This window comes from Sturnira hondurensis, unplaced genomic scaffold (assembly GCF_014824575.4).
Source record: "Sturnira hondurensis isolate 20B ecotype Veracruz unplaced genomic scaffold, ASM1482457v3 Scaffold0006413, whole genome shotgun sequence".
Lineage (NCBI taxonomy): Eukaryota > Metazoa > Chordata > Mammalia > Chiroptera > Phyllostomidae > Sturnira > Sturnira hondurensis.
Genome location: NW_028079044.1, coordinates 10,721,439 through 10,738,096, shown reverse-complemented (window position 1 = coordinate 10,738,096; position 16,658 = coordinate 10,721,439). Strand labels below are relative to the sequence as shown.

Sequence of the window (16,658 nt, the reverse complement as noted above, 5' to 3'; positions counted from 1 at the left end):
GTGAGTTCTCCTAAGTTTTTAAGATCTCAAAAAAAAATCTAGGCTACTCAACAGTTTAGTCTTCTTCTTTTTCAAATAAATAAATTAGTATTAGGGTCTTAACTAATTTGTAAATACTAATTTTCTATACAGCTTAGCATCACACTAAAAGAAAATTAGATTTAAGAACTTTCATATTTATAATTAGATTTCCTAAGACCTAATTATACACTTTCCTTAACATTATGATTTATGTGGTTTATAAGAATAATTAATAAATAACTTAAAATATTTAGAAGTCATAGTTCTGAAGATCTTTAAGAGGTGAGCAGTTTCAGATGTCTGGAGGTGTATCTTCGGCCTTTCTGGTTACATGTTAAGGTGCTTCACGCAGGACGCCCCGGACCAAAACGACTTTTAGATCTAGATATTTTAAACAGAAAGGAGGTCAGAGGTGCTTCTAAAACAAAAGGAAGTTACTGTCACGTTAGGTTATGCTTGGTTGACTATCAAAGTTTAATGAAACTTTATGTAGCTCCATAAGCCATTTTTAAAAACTCCTAAAGTAAGATGTATTTTCACATTCACATATTTTTTGAATTTGGGGAGATAATATGGTACATATATTGTATATTATAGATCTGAAGCAATGCCTCCTAATCAAACACATTAATGTTACTTCACAGTGAAACAAATGAACATTGACATTAAGTGGGATAAATAAACACTGTGAATAGCATCATAGTAGCTCAGTTTACATTTGAGTTGACACAGATATATGAAAAAAATCTTGTGATTTTTTGAGTTTTCTGGATTTCTGCATTGCAGATAGGGCTTTTGGATCTGTAGTATTAATTATCAAATCTCAGGAAGTATAAACCTTTAAAAGAAAACTGGTGAAACGAGACTTACTTCTGGCCAAGATGGAGGCGTAGGTAGAAACACTGTGCCTCCTCACACAACCAAATTTAAGGACAACAAAGATTTAGAAACAAAAACACAACCAGAACAGACAGAAAACTGAACTGTACCAATGTCCGACAACAACGAACCACTCAGACCAGAGGGGCAGAGTCAGTCCGAGGATAGGGGTCCCGAGAGGAAGAGATGGTGGTTACCAGAATCGGGCGCAGGGAGGAAATGAGGTGTGTAAGGTGGTTGGCTGACTAAGGACACACATTCACACGCAGATAAACCAGGCAAAAAATAGGCAATGAGACAGACTGCGCAACCCAGGGCCCCAACACTGGGAAATAAAGCTTAAAAGCCCCAATTGGAAAAACTTTCGGGGGTTGAGGTGCCGGGAGAGGCTCCCAGCCTCACAGAAGAGTTTGCTGGAGAGACCCACAGGGTCAGTGAATGTATACACAAGCCCACACACCTGGGAATCAGCACCAGAAGGGCTTAATTTGCTTGAGGGGAAACAGCAGAGGGGACCAAAATCCAAGAGAGAAAGGAACAAGTAGCATTGCTCCCTCTCTGACCCCACCCCTGCATACCGTGTCACAACCCAGCAACTGGGCTGACCCACCCTGAACACCTAAGGCTCCGCCCCTCATACACAACAGGTGTGACAAAACATTATGGCTCAAACAGAACAAATCAAAGCCCAAGAGCCAATACTTCTAAGTAACGAAGAGATAGCCAACCTATCAGATGCAAAGTTCAAAGCACTGGTGATCAGGATGCTCACAGAACTGGTTGATTATGGTCGCAAATTAGATGAAAAAATGAAGGCTAAACTAAGTGAAATGAAGCAAAATGCACAGGGAACCAATAGTGATGGAAAGAAAACTGGGATTCAAATCAATGGAGTGGACCAGAAGGAAGAAAGAAACAACTAAATGAAAAAGAATGAAGAAATAAGAATTCAAAAAAATGAGGAGAGGCTTAGGAACCTCCAGGGCATCTTTAAACGCTCCAACATCTGAATTATAGGGGTACCAGAAGGGGAAGAGGAAGAGCAACAAGTGGAAAACTTATTCGAACAAATGATAAAGGAGAACTTCCCCAGTCTGGCAAAGGAAATAGACTTCTAGGAAATCCACGAAGCTCAGAGTCCCAAAGAAGGTGGACTCAAGGAAGAACACACCAAGGTACATCATAATTATATTAGCCAAGATTAAAATGAAGGAGAGAATCCTAGAAGCAGCAAGAGATAAGGGGACAGTCACAAAGGAGTTCCCATCAGACTGTCAGCTGATTTCTCAAAAGAGACCTCACAGGCAAGAAGGGGCTGCAAAGAAGTATTCCAAGTCGTGAAATCCAAAGACCTACATCCAAGATTGCTCTATCCAGCAAAGCTTTCATTTAGAATGGAAAGGCAGATTACTTCTGAGATAAGGTTAAGTTCAAGGAGTTCATCATCGCCAAGCCCTTATTATATGAAATGTTAAAGGGACTTATCTAAGAAAAAAAAGATAAAAAAATATGAACAGTGAAAGGACAGCAAACTCACAGTTATTAACAACCACACCTAAAACAAAAGCAAACTAAGCAGACAGCTAGATCAGGAGTGGAGCCACAGAAATGGAGATCATGTGGAGGGTTAGCAACAGGGGAGTGGGAGGAGGAGAAGGGGGAGAAGGTACAGAGAATAAGTAGCATAGATGGTGGGGAGAAAATAGACAGAGGGAGGGCAAGAGTAGTATGGGAAATATAGAAGCTAAACAACTTATGACACATGGACATGAATTAAAGCAGGGGAATATGGGGGGAGAGGGTGTGCAGGGTGGAGGAGAATGAAGGGGGGAAATGGGACACTGTAATGGCATAATCAATAAAATTTATTTTAAAAAACTGGTGAAATAAAATAACACAGGATCCATAAGTTAGGTTTTTAAAAGAGAAATAAAACAAGAAATGAGAAAGACTTCAATGACTTATGTAAAGTAATAGCATATAACCTATAAATAGTATTACAAGTCTGCTAATTAACAATAGCACTATAGCTTACATTTTTATCAGCAGTTGGATCAGAACACAGCTGAATTGAGAAACTGAAGCCTTAAAAAAAAACTTATTCTTTCATTAAATTTCATGCTTATGACCTTTTAAAGTCTCAATTTTTGAGTTAAAATCTGGTTATTATTAGTGTCTTGATCTGATCCTTGAAACAGAACAAAACAAAACTCAATATGATTTGCCCAGAAAAAAATCCCTTCAAAGCCAAGGGCACTCTGAATTCGCCTAGGCTGACTCACCTTGAGTTTTTCTCTGAGCTTCCCTGCCGGGCACTAACTGGCACGGAGGCCTTGATTTGCGCTTCGAGCCTGGAATAAATACCTCCTGCAAACTGCAGAGTAAAGGAGCTGTCATTATCTTTACAGAATCAAGAGAAACTATGCTTTATTAAAATGATATTACTCCTTAACCTAAAAGTACCTTTAGTTTTATTTTTGAACATTCCAGCTCTTTGACATAATATACATATATTAAAATTCACCCTGTTTAGTAAATATTCCAGACTTTTGACAAATGCATACAATTGTGTTACCATTGTTACAATAGACATAGAATAGTTCCTTCACCCAAGAAAACCCCCTTGTGTCCTTTATAAGTCAACCAATTTGACACTACCGATTCTTGGGAACATTATCAGCATGTTTTAAAAATTATTTTAGACATTCTAGTTGGTGTATAGTGATATATATTATTGAGGTTTTAATTTACATTTCCTTAATGACTAATGATATTGCATCTTTTCACGTGCTTATTTGCTTCCTGTATCCTTCGTTTAATAAGAGTGTGGTTAATCTTTTGCCCATTTCTTTTAATTGGATTGTTTATTTTATTATTGATTTTTGAGAGTTCTTTATATATTTTGGATATAAATCCTTTACCAGGTAAGTGTTTTATACATATTTCCTCACAGCTTATGACTTGTCTTTTCATGTTTTAAGAGTGTCTTTCAAAAACAGGAACTTTTAAATTTTGATGAAGTCCAATTTGTCCATTTTTTTCTTTTATGAATTACATTTTTATTGTTGTAGCTAAGATATATTTGTATAACCCAGGTCACAAAGATTTTTTCCTATGTTTTCTTTTAGAAGTTTTATAAGGAAATGCATTTTTAAATAAAAAATAGGGGCAAGAGTTATTATAATTAAATAATACCAATACCATGATAATATATGTTATAACGAACATGTAATTCTAGCAAGAACATAGGTATTTCTAGTCATCATCCTCAACAAGATCATGTCTTATTTCAGAGATAACATCTCAGTACTTCATGCAGGGCTGATCAAAACTGGCAACTCCCAGAAAGTTACCCTCTGGATGGGTAGCATCTGGTCAGCAATGCACACTTACCCTGCTCTCGGTGTGACATTACACTTCCCGTGACAATGTCCTTTATTATGTGTGTTGCAGAGGACCCATGAACCAGGGATCTTAAGAGATGGTGGGAAAACTTTTATGCAAATGAATTGGCTAATTGGGGCAGAATATAAAAATATTTACATTATTCTTTTAAAATTCTGCCTAAAACAACTTTATATTCCTCAAATGAACGAAAATAAAGTAGGGAGGCAATAATAAGCAAGCACAGTACACTAGTACATAATTCTTACTTCTTTCGATTCCTTTGACTTGACTCGATCCAGATCACCCAGTCTCATCTTTATTAGGTGCCCTGTAATTTCAGACATCCGCCTCTGATCTGAAGGTAAAAAATAATAAATCTTGCTTATCGTGAGAATGATTTATAACTTTTAATTCTTAAAAAAAGATTGCAATCATCAAGGTTTTATGAAAATATCATTTTACAGATTACTTATGCCTATCTTTGAAGAATTTTAGGCTGTAAGTGACAAAAGAGCTCATACAAGGATAATTGTGATACTTTTGAGATTATTGTAAATTAGTCTAATACATATTCTGCCATCTTTAGAGTAAAATTAGTGGACAAAAGTCAGTCTGAGAGACCTCAAAACCATACATGCATAAAATAATACATTACCTACTGTGATTATCTAATAGTGAAACTCTGGTTGAGGTCTAAGGAATGTGTTAATTCTGAGTCTTGTTCCAATTGAAACCTTTAAAACTGTTCAGCATACCAGGTTACAGGCCAGGCGCCTGGTTAGGGGTGCGTGTGAGAAGCAACCTATCCATGTTTCTCTTTCTCTCTCTTTCTCTCTTTCTCCCTCCTATCCCCTATCTCTAAAAATAAAGAAATAAAAATCTCTAAAAAACTATTCAGCATACTTCATAATACAAGGGATTCCTATTATTGTTATTTATACCTAATTTGTACACCACCCAAAAAGTAAAACTTACCATCTTCTCTTTGTGCATCCTGGTTGAATCTCAATGATCTTGAAGCATCCCACTTATTCTTCTGCATACTCACACTAGTGAAAAATTAAGCAAAAATCAGCATTGATGCTTTAAGAGTGAATATTTCATTGGATTCAGGACTGATACTCACATGAAAGGAGACACATCTCTAGAAGTTGACTAAAAAAAAGTAGACAACATTAAGGCCTAATTAGAACATATTTACTGATAGTGCTATAGTTAATAATAAAAGGAGTTTACATTTATTGAGTGCAAGATACTGTATGAAGAGCATTACAAGTATTATTTCATTTAAGCATTACAACAACCACGTGCAACGGATGTTATTATCTCTATAAGAAAAATAGGTTCATAGAAATTAAGAAACTTGTCCAAAGAGAAACAAACTTAGAATTTGAACCCAGCTTTATTGTCTGAAATGGAAGCCCCAGCTTAGGCAATCTTTTGTAATTCACCCATTCGTGTATCTGTAGGACCTAACACAAAGATGAACCTACAACAGATCCAATGTAATTGTGTGGGACTTGTCTCAACTCCAGCTTTCACACATTTTGGAATCCATGGTTTGTTTCTCTTTTAGGCAATAGTGTTCTCTTATTCCTACCTGAATTTTTGCCTCTTCCTTTAAAGTCATAGGGAAATAAGAATTATTTTAAAAGACCATAAAGTACAGGGTGGGACAAAAGTAGGTATAGCATTACGCATACACAAAACGAAGTTTATTTCTGTATTATTATTTATTAATTGTATTATTTTCCACATGAACAACTATAAATCTACTTTTGCCCCACACTGACTAATTTATTAAAATTTTAAGTCTATTTATCTTATTTTAAAGTCTATTTATGAATTTTATTTTTTTAATAAGCAATATTGCTTCAAAATTCAAAAGGTACAAATAACATATAGTCAAAAGCCTCTGCCCCCAGACATTCTTCCATTCTCTAGAGGCAGTCAATCTTACCAATTTTTTTTAAAGATTTATTTATTTATTTTTAGAGGGAGGGGAAGAAAAGGAGAAAGAGAGGGAGAGAAACATCGATGTGTGGTTGCCGCTTGTGCACCCCACACTGGAGACCTGGCCTGCCACCCAGCCATGTGCCCTGACTGGGAACTGAACCAGCAACACTTTGACTCAAAGGCCCACACATTCAATCCACTGAGCTATACCAGCCAGGGCAACCGTATTGATTTCTCACAGATATTTCTCAGAGATACTTTAGAAAATTCCGAATGCTGACTGGAGGAATGACCTCCATGTATAACAAATTCATATACATCCCTTTACCTCTACTGCACCAGTGGTGACATCATATGCCACTCTGCATACTACTCTGCGCTTCCTTTTTTCACCTGCCAATATATCTCAGAGATCTTTAATCTGTCTTAATAGAACTTTTTCATTCATTTCATACTGCTAGCATTCCATTATAGGATTTACCATTCTTCTCTTTCAGATTTCTCCTGGCTACACTTGCCTTCTTACTTTTGAATATTAACTTTAGAATAGCAATATATAATTTAGAGTTACCTTCTCCGATGCCTTTTCTTTCTTCTGACCACAGGGTGAAGACATCTGCTTTTTTGGCTGCTTAGTGAACTTCTTTGGCTTCTCCTTTTTCCCTGATAAGAGAAAAATCAATGTTTTAAGAATAAGTCCTATATATTTCTCTAATGCACTTGTTTCTTCCAAAAAACAAAACACTGAAAAACCATTGTTTTTTAAAAACTAACATTACTTCTGGATAAAAAGTAAATATACAGAAAAGTCTTAAGCACTAAAAGTGCTTAACATGGCTCATTTCAATTACTTTTCTTCTTTTACTTGGTGAAAACCTTTGGGGGAAAAATGAGGCAATGAATTCAAAGTCCCATTGAAATTAAATACAGAAAAATGTTGAGGAAAATTATACACCTTTATTTCTCTGAGTCTAATTTGACAGTGAAGTCATCTCCTAATTCCAAATTTTTAATATAAAAACATAACTATAGTCCTGGAATCACACACACACACATATACACAAATCTTTAAAATGCCTTCTGCTCAGGCAGGAGGTGCGGCTATAAAAGTAAAAATGGAGGCAGGACAGAAACATCTTGGGAAGAAGCAGATTTGGAACCAACTGTAGTCTAGACTGGGTCATTCCTCCAGTCAGCATTCGGAATTTTCTTCGGAACACTGACAGTTCAGTAAAGAAAGGTGAGGGGCAGAAAAGAAGAAACAGAAAGAAGCATTTCTCTAAAAACAATGTTTGAAGGTAACAATAATACTGTACATTGGATCACTATTTCACAAATACCAATTACTTGTGAACAATCTTCATAGTTTTTGCTATATTATTTAAAAGGGAAACTTTATAGTACTACCATAAATGAGAAACCGATAAAATGTGCTGCATACAAGGTAACCTTGAAAATACTAGAACAAAAACAATATTAATAATAAAGGTAGATCTGCTCGTTGGCAAATCCTGAGCCCCTCATAAGTGTCTCTGTTTAATTGGGAGATTGCAAAGTATTATATATAAAATTTCTGTATTGTCAAATCATTGGGTTATACACCTGGAACTAATATAATATTGCATGCAGGCTGTAATAAGAAAATTAAAACAATTATTTAAAAAATAATCATGNACATTGGATCACTATTTCACAAATACCAATTACTTGTGAACAATCTTCACAGTTTTTGCTATATCATTTAAAAGGGAAACTTTATAGTACTACCATAAATGAGAAACCGATAAAATGTGCTGCATACAAGGTAACCTTGAAAATACTAGAACAAAAACAACAATATTAATAATAAAGGTAGATCTGCTCGTTGGCAAACCCTGAGCCCCTCATAAGTGTCTCTGTTTAATTGGGAGATTGCAAAGTATTATATATAAAATTTCTGTATTGTCAAATCATTGGGTTATACACCTGGAACTAATATAATATTGCATGCAGGCTGTAATAAGAAAATTAAAACAATTATTTAAAAAATAATCATGGGGATGTAAAGTACAGCATAGAGAATATGTCAATAATACTGTAATAACTACGCATAGTGTCAGATGAGTACTAAACTTATTAGAGTGATCACTTCATAAGGTATATATATATCTAATTATGTTGCATACCAGAAAGTAATATAATATTGCATACCAAATGTAATCAGAAAATAAATTGATTTTTAAAAATTGCTGAAAGACATGATAGGCATCTGTAATGGCAATTCCTTCCAAAGAAAATGATGATAAAAAGAGAACAAATATATTTCAAATAACCATCTGCAGGCAATGGCAAATAATCAAAAGTAGGAAGAATCTGAATATTTACATTTGACAGATGCAAGAGGTAGTAGGTCAGAAGGTTGTGGGTTATTGTTAAGCTGAAAGATGCAAGAGGTAAGAACTGAGTTTGTGGCCTTCTTGCCTGAGGGTTCTTTCCAACCTCCCCAGCTCAGGGAGAAAAATTATAGCCTCATGAGCTCCACGGTCAAGATAAGAGCTCGAAGCAACAGAGAAGTTGGAAATATAAAGGGGAAATTTTGGAAAGCAAGAAAGTCACAAAAGACCTGAGATCTAAAATGTGACAGTAGGTTCTATCTCACTAATAAACTCACTTTAAGCTCTGAATAAGGAAATAAATAAAATGTGAATTTAAAGTCTGCCCAAATTCCTAGCTAAGTGTTAAAACTATGTAAGAGCATGAGGCCCTAGAAAACCCAGCTAAAAAGGCAAGCAGAAATCAGGGCGGGTGTCAACCCCTGTGAGACACAACTTTTCTGGTTTTGTGAGGTGTGAGTTTCTTGTGCCTTTGCCTGAATGCTTTCCCCAAACTGCACGTGGTTTGAGCTTTTGATAGCAGAGGTCTTACTGGCTTGAGATGGCAGAGGTCAAACTTGGGACTGGAAAGACAAGTAGGAATCTAGGGAGAACCCATAAAGCAAGGGAACTGCTAAGCAGGTAAGCCTCCAAATCTGAATATATGTTCTGTCCAAACCCTTGTGACCCTGGGGGTGAGGGATGGGAGAGGCTAAAGCAGCAGCAGTGAGTGGTGAAAGTCACCTGTGCAGAAACACCATCCACTGCATACTATGGGGGATCCTTTGCTTTTTGGATCAGGCAAGTTAACTGCCTACTAGAACAAAAATCCCAATAATCCTCAGAAGAATGAAATATCTCAGAATTGCACAGAGACAATCTGCAATGTCCATTTTTCACCCAAAAGTTACAGATAAAGAAAATGAAAAGTTCAGCTCAGAAAAGAAACAGTCCATGGAGACTGATTCTGTGAGGGCCTGCATGTTGGATTTGGCAGACAATGACTTCAAAGCTACTATTACAAATATGTTCTAAGGAAAAATTATATTATTGAGTAAACAAATAAATAATCTAAATGAAATAATAAAAACTATTAAACCAAGTGGAAATTCTAGAGCTGAAAAGCATAATAACTGAAATGAAAAACTATACGAGATGGGCTCAAGAGAAAATATGAAATGGCAAAAGAATGAATCAATGAATGTGAGTTAAGCACTAGAAATTATCTAATCCAGAAAATAAAGAAAAAACTGAAGAAACAGAAGCAAAATGTGAGAGATCTGTGGGACTATATCAAAAGGTCTAACATGTAAGTGGAGTTTCAGAAGACAAGTAAGAGAAAGGGACAGAACAAGTATTTAAATAATGACCATAAACTACCCAAATTTTGTGAAAACATGGTTACCAATCCAAGGTCAACAAATCCCAAGTAAGATAAACACAAAAAAAGCACATCTAGGCATATCACAATCAAGCTTCTGAAAGTCAAAAATAAAAAGAAAATCTTGAAAGCAGTAGGATTAAAAGGGCGCATTGTATACAGGTTAACAAGTATATCAACAACTGACTTCTCATCAGAAACACTGGAAGCCAATCCTGACTGGTGTAGCTCAGTGGATTGAGCGCGGGCCTGTGAACCAAAGGATTGTGGTTCACATGCCTGGGTTGCAGCCCAGTTCCCAGGGGATGCACAAGAGGCAACTATACATTGGTATTTCTCTTCCTCTCTTCTTCCCTCAAAATCTCTAATTAGTCTTAAAAGAACACTGGAGGCCAGAAGACATGGAATAATATATTCAAAATGCTAAAAAAATTGTTAACCAAATTTCAAGAAAATTAAAATCTAAAGAAAGTGAGCCATGACTGGTATGGCTCAGTTGGTTGGGTCTCATCACACAAAGTGACATTGATGTTTCTCTCCCTCTCTTCCTCCTTCCCATTCCTCTCCCTCTTTAAAAAAAAAATCTAAAGTGAAATAAAGATATAAAGATATATTCAGATAATAAAAAAAAGAATTCACTGCTAACATACCTGTACAAGGCTAATATACCTATACAAGAGGAAACATACCTGTACTTCAGGAAATAATAAAAAAAGTCCTGCCCTGGCTGGTGTAGCTCAGTGGTTTGAGTGAGGGCCTTCAAACCAAAGGATCGAGGTTCGATTCCCAGTCAGGGCACATGCCTGGGTTGCGGGGCCAGTTCCCAGCAGGGGACATAAGAAAGGCAACCACACATTGGTATTTCTCTCCCTCTCTCCTTCCCTTCCCCTCTAAAATAAATAAAATCTTTTTAAAAAAAGTCCTTCAGAATGAAAGAAAATAATATCATATGGTAATACAGATATAAGAAAAAATGGTAAATATGTGGGTAAACATAAAAGACTAAATGCATATTTTTTTGTTTCCTTACATTCTTTAAATTCCATAAAATTGTTTAAGGCAAAAGTCATAATGTATATAAATATATATATCTCAACAAAGAAGGGAAGGTAAATGAAACGATATTATTTTAAGGTTCTTATGTTTTACCTGAAGTAATTCATAACAGTTTTAAGTGGATTGTAATAGGTGAAAACACATGAGAAGATACATAGAACTATATATCCAGTAGAACGGCTAAAGTAAAAACACAAAACAATAATGCCAAGTAAAGGTAGAGCAATTGGAACTTTCATATATTGCTAGTGGGATGCAAAATGGTATAGTTATTTTGAAAAACAGTTTGGTAGTTTCTTATAAAGTTAAACATACATTTACCAGATGACCTAGCAACTCTGCTCCTAGGTATCTATCTACTTAGGAAAACGAAAATACATGTCCACGCAGACTTATGTGCAAATGTTCACAGCAGCATTATTCATGAGAGCCAAAAACTGGAAACAACCCAGATGTCCATGAAATGGTGAATGGATAAACAAATTATGGTCTATTCATACTACAGAATGCTACTCTGCAATAAAAAGAAACTACTGGTATACAAAATATGAATGAGTCTCAAAAATGCCATAATAAGTGAAAGAAACCAGACACAAAAGACTACTCACAATCCTATTTACATGAGATGTTAGAAAAGGTAAATCACTGTGACAAAAAGCATAGTGGTTGCCCGGAGGTGGGAGTGGGTAAAGGGAACTGAGTCTAAAGGGGCAGAAGGTAACTTTTTGGAGTGTGGTCTAGGTTTTGATTTTGGCGGTGGTTACACAACTGTATGCCCAAATTCCTCAATGCGTACCCTCAAAAAAGGTTGAATTTTATGACACGTAAATTATACCTCAATCAACTGTGAGAACAACATATGACATAGTAGCATTGTCTCCTTGACTAATTAGGACTGAAAAATAGTTGGTGGAGGACTACATTTAAAGAAAAGTTATATAAAACTTGGAAATAAGACAAAGGGAGAACTGTACATTCTTTCAGTGTCCCCCTGGAGGACTGTTAAAGAGGCCTATGCAGGGATTACTTCTCTGAGAGAACATTCTTGTGTTTGACTCTCCTATCTACTGTTGACTGAAGGCCCAGATTCTGTGAAGTTTCATGTTAATTTGAAGATTTTTGTGTCTAATAGAAATGCAAGTGACTTCTATCTGGTAGAAAAGATACCCCCAAAGGTTATGGGTTTATTGCCTTGTAGGAAAATATGAATCTTCAAATGCTCTTTGAATCCATTTTACTGCTATTTCTCTCACCAGTGAGTTGAAAACTTTTGATACAAGTTCATTCACTAGCTGTATAAAATCATGTTTTCAATTTTTAAAGTCACATTTTGATGACTATTATTCAATATTTCATTTGAGTGTCATTTCAAATCATCTTAGATACACTGATGTGAGTCATATAATTTGAGAAACCCACTAGATTACACCTGAAATAAAAATTTGGAGGATTATTTCTCAGCACACTGCACTTTCTTTATAATTTTGTGAGTATTCTGTGTTAGTGGCAGGGTTAGGAAATCCTGATAGAGCCTTCTTTATTTTTTTCTTCCATGTCATACCCTACCATGTGAACTTGTAAAGCCAATCCCTCATCCCTTGCATTAAAGCCTTCAGAATACAGCCTCTCCAGAAAAGTAAGGCTTGATTTCTAAGAAATCAATGTACTTTGTTTCTTGGACACTTCTTCTTCATCTCCAACTTCATCCTCAGTGACTTCAGATCCAGTTGTATATTCTTCTTCTTCTGAAAATAATGACTGTTGTTTCTGAATTAAAAAACAATACACATCCTATTAAAATGTGGTATTATCACATATATAATGAATTTCTTCACATATATCTAATTTTTTTTCGATGAATGAGCCCAATAAGAGCTGATAAATGATCACTGCCTAGCACAACATTCAGGAAGCAGACATAGAATTTCTATAATCAGGCAGGATCATATTACATAAAATATTTTTTATTTATTTCCTTCACAGACTCTACAAGAGTAATGGCACCGAACAGGTACTCAGTGTTTGCTGAATTGTACCTCTGTCACTCAACTAAATGCATCTTCATTGATATTTAGAATAAATTAAAGTACAATAATTGCCAATATTGAAGTAGTCTCATAAGCCAGCATATGTGCACATTTCCTGGATCAGAGGGGTACTGGATTACTTAAACATCATCAGCCTCCAGTATCTATCCACCCTTCTGTCTGTCATCACTGATACAAATCTGACTCCATTTTTGTGAATACTGATGGCAGATGACACAAAAAGGCAAACAGGTAAAAAAAAAAATCAAATAACAAACCAATCAAACAACCAAATAACTGGAAACTTCCTGTTATAGATTTGTTGCTATGTTCAGTGACAAAAATAACTTTGATAAACATTTAACTAAAATATATAAAATCTAAAAATATAATGTTGATAACATTAATTAAACTACACTTCAATTTAGGAAGAGATCCATGAAGGAGGAATATAGTTGCTCACTCACCAGCTGCAGAGTCCAGTTTTTCAGTGATAAAAACTATAAAAAAGACAAAAGAACAAGAGACAATAAAGTCTGTGTAGTCTGCATCTACACAGACTGAAGCTTCTTATTTTCATACGGATACTCTAGAAGAATTTTGAAAAGTTACAAGTATAGTTTCCTTCCAGGTTGAAACATAATGTTAAATTTAGGCTGAAAATGATATAATCTTTCATATCCCCTGTCCAGAGAAGATATATATGGCTTACCAAAAAAAAAAAAAGTAAGAAAAAAACCATTTCCTAGGGTCATTTCCAAAGGACAAGTAAATAACATGCAGCTATATTATACTTTTGGTTATTTTTTAACTATTTCACTTTTTAATATTTATATTTTTATAAATTAAGGAACCAGATTATATATGAATATTCAAGAAATCTAATTTGCTATTTTGTATGTAATTCATAAATAAATATTAATGATTGAACACTTATAGCCACTTGGAGTTTAAAACTTCTTTTACATGAAGTATTTCACTTTCCAAAGTAAATGCCAGCCCAACAGGTACAAAGGCAGGAAGCCAGCAGCAAACAGAGACTCCCTGGTTGTTAGCAATAGGAATCAAAGCTCCCTGGTCATATTTTAGTTCTGAAATTTTGGAAAAACTACATACATTCCTGATTACAATTGAAAAAAAAGAATTTCATGTCAAAAACAGTTATAGTACTAGGAGGAGACTAAATATACCATTCATACCACCTTCATTCCTCAAATTATTATTTATCCATAATAAAAACCCTGAAGGCCATGTTATATTTTCCGCCAAATTTAAGTCAACTAGTTACTAATTCTATGAGGACAATAAATATGTGCTATTACCCTTATAGTTCTATTAACTCAGCATAAAACCTTAGTATGTCCAATAGTTAGAAAATACTTATTAACTAAAAATTTCAACTTTGATTTATTTACTTATCCTCGCCTGAGGACATTCTTATTGATTGTTAGAAGGGGAGGGAGGGCGAGAGAGAGGGAGTGAAACATGACTCAGTTGCCTCTCATAGGTGCCCCGAACTCACAATTTAGGCATGTGCCCTGACCTGACCAGGAAGCAAATGCTCAATCTTTTGATTTACAGGATGATGTCCAACCAACTGAGTCACACTGGTCGGGGCTCAACTTCCATTTAAAATGATCAAGTTTCTGCCAAAGATTAAATGTCATCCATTTTTTGTGTAAATAAAGAATGAGTGAATCAAGCTACTCACAGCATTGAGCTCCCCACTTTTGGGGCCCCATGGTGTACTTGGCTCCAGTAAAACATCACAGTCCAGACCCTTCTCATCCCAGGGACCAACTCCAGACTCACTAGGGAGAAAAAGTCATTTTATGAGGAAGTGTTCAATTTCTTAAGAATTTAAATGCAAATGATATATTTTTTATTGCACAAGTTTTATAATTTGATCTTTAGAAATATAGTTCTTCATAGACACAGACAACAGTATGGTGATGAGCAGAGGGAAAGGAGGGCGAAGGGAGGTAGAAGAGGAACAAAGGGGGAAAATGGTGATGGAAGGAGACTTGACTTGGGGAGGTGAACACACAATACAGTACACAGATGGTATATTATAGAATTGTATACTTGAAAACTATATAATTTTATTAATCAGTTAAATTCAATTAAAAATCAATCAATTCAATTCAATTGAATTTATAAATTCAATTTAAAAAAGGAACTACAGTTCTTGAGTATAAGGTTTGTACTTCAAAATTTACATTTCTTAATTCACCTAGTGATTCCCCCAGCAGGGATCCCTCCATATGGGGGGAGCACCATTGCACTCCAGTCATCACACTGGCCTGGGGGTGAAATGGGCTCCTCTAATGGGTACTGCTTTGGGAATGGTACCCATTACAGGAGCTCACTGCAGCAACAGAAAAAAAGATCAGCCTTTATCATGGTGTCCTCCTAACCTCAACCTGATAACCTGCTGTAGTGGCAAGATGATGGAAGTAACTTCAGAAATTAATGACTTCAAGGAGCTCAAATTTTTGCAAAGATGACCTCAACCATCAACTATTTTTCTAGTTGTATCAATCAAGCATTTAAGATGAGCTTATGTAACTTGAAAAAGAAAAAAAAATTACAAAAATTGGATTGCAGGTCCCAACCTTTCAATCACCAAGGACTTTTATTAGTTTTTCTTTCTCTGGAAGTGTTCTTCCTACCAAATAAGCACCTGTTGGCTCTTATTTTAAGCTAACATAATTTCAGTTAAGCTTTCTGAAATAATGTACACTATATGAGGACTGACAGTGATTTGGAGACACACTAGGGGATGGTAAAGCTGCAGTACATCCCTCTCACCCTCCCCCATGGCTCCCTCCTGACCTCACCTAACTGTGTCTTTAGAAAAAGGCACAACAATGACATCTCTGTGTTTGTGCAGATCATCCAGTATTCTAGCAGTTGGACAGGATAACAAATCTCCATCTTCACCTTGATCGCTAAGAGCAACTGTGTGGTCTCTCACTTTACAACCCTGTTGTACAAGAGACACTAAATTAGAGAGGCTGGTTCATTACAGAAACATTCCTTTAAAGATGACTGTATGTTTTTGTTCCTCCTTGCCTAGTCATATCAACTATTTCAGCTCTTTTTTCCCCAAGGAAAAAAATCCCACACAGGAAAGAACATGAGATATAAATGTATGAGGTTTGTCCAGAAGGTATCCAGCCATGAAAAACAGAGATGCTTACTGAAGAAGACACAAGATGTAAGAAATGTGTACAGAACAATGACGCCTCCATTCCCTTCAAAGTAGAGAACTGAGGTACCTCAGTTCCCAAGGTACCTCACACAGTTCTCCCAATCACCACCAGCTGCCCCATTGTATTTTCCTGAATCTCACTGAAGTAAAGAAATCTCTTCCCTTTCAAAGGTGATTTTAGTTTTGGGAAAGGCCACAAGTTGCAGGGTGCCAAATCTGGGCTGTAGCAGGGCTGAGTCAGCTAGGTGATTTGATGTTTCACCAAAAAACTGCACAAGACGTGATGTATGAGTGGGTGCATTGTTGTGATAAAGCTGCCGATCACCAGTTGCCCATAGTTGTGGTTTTCTGAGTCATCTGAATAGTTTCTGCGTAGGAATGTTCAA

General features: G+C 35.8%; 1 protein-coding gene across 6 annotated transcripts in view; it reads right to left on the bottom strand.

Moving 5' to 3' along the window:
* Positions 1 to 355: 355 nt before the first annotated feature.
* SANBR (SANT and BTB domain regulator of CSR) overlaps positions 356 to 16,658 on the bottom strand; it is a 62,727-nt gene continuing 46,424 nt past the window's right edge. For 3 of the 6 annotated variants that reach the window (XM_037047996.1, XM_037047998.1, XM_037047999.1), the window contains 10 exons: positions 15,899 to 16,044; positions 14,770 to 14,869; positions 13,526 to 13,558; positions 12,699 to 12,798; positions 6,815 to 6,906; positions 5,414 to 5,442; positions 5,263 to 5,336; positions 4,554 to 4,642; positions 3,183 to 3,274; positions 356 to 402 (listed from right to left, as the gene is read on the bottom strand). In XM_037047996.1, the coding sequence (XP_036903891.1) occupies positions 366 to 402; positions 3,183 to 3,274; positions 4,554 to 4,642; positions 5,263 to 5,336; positions 5,414 to 5,442; positions 6,815 to 6,906; positions 12,699 to 12,798; positions 13,526 to 13,558; positions 14,770 to 14,869; positions 15,899 to 16,044 (792 nt within the window). In that variant the 3' untranslated portion in view covers positions 356 to 365. Of the gene's footprint in view, positions 403 to 3,182; positions 3,275 to 4,553; positions 4,643 to 5,042; positions 5,146 to 5,262; positions 5,337 to 5,413; positions 5,443 to 6,814; positions 6,907 to 12,698; positions 12,799 to 13,525; positions 13,559 to 14,769; positions 14,870 to 15,898; positions 16,045 to 16,658 lie in introns of those variants that run through there. The other 3 variants (XM_037047997.1, XR_005066762.1, XR_005066763.1) reach the window with 3 other exon arrangements.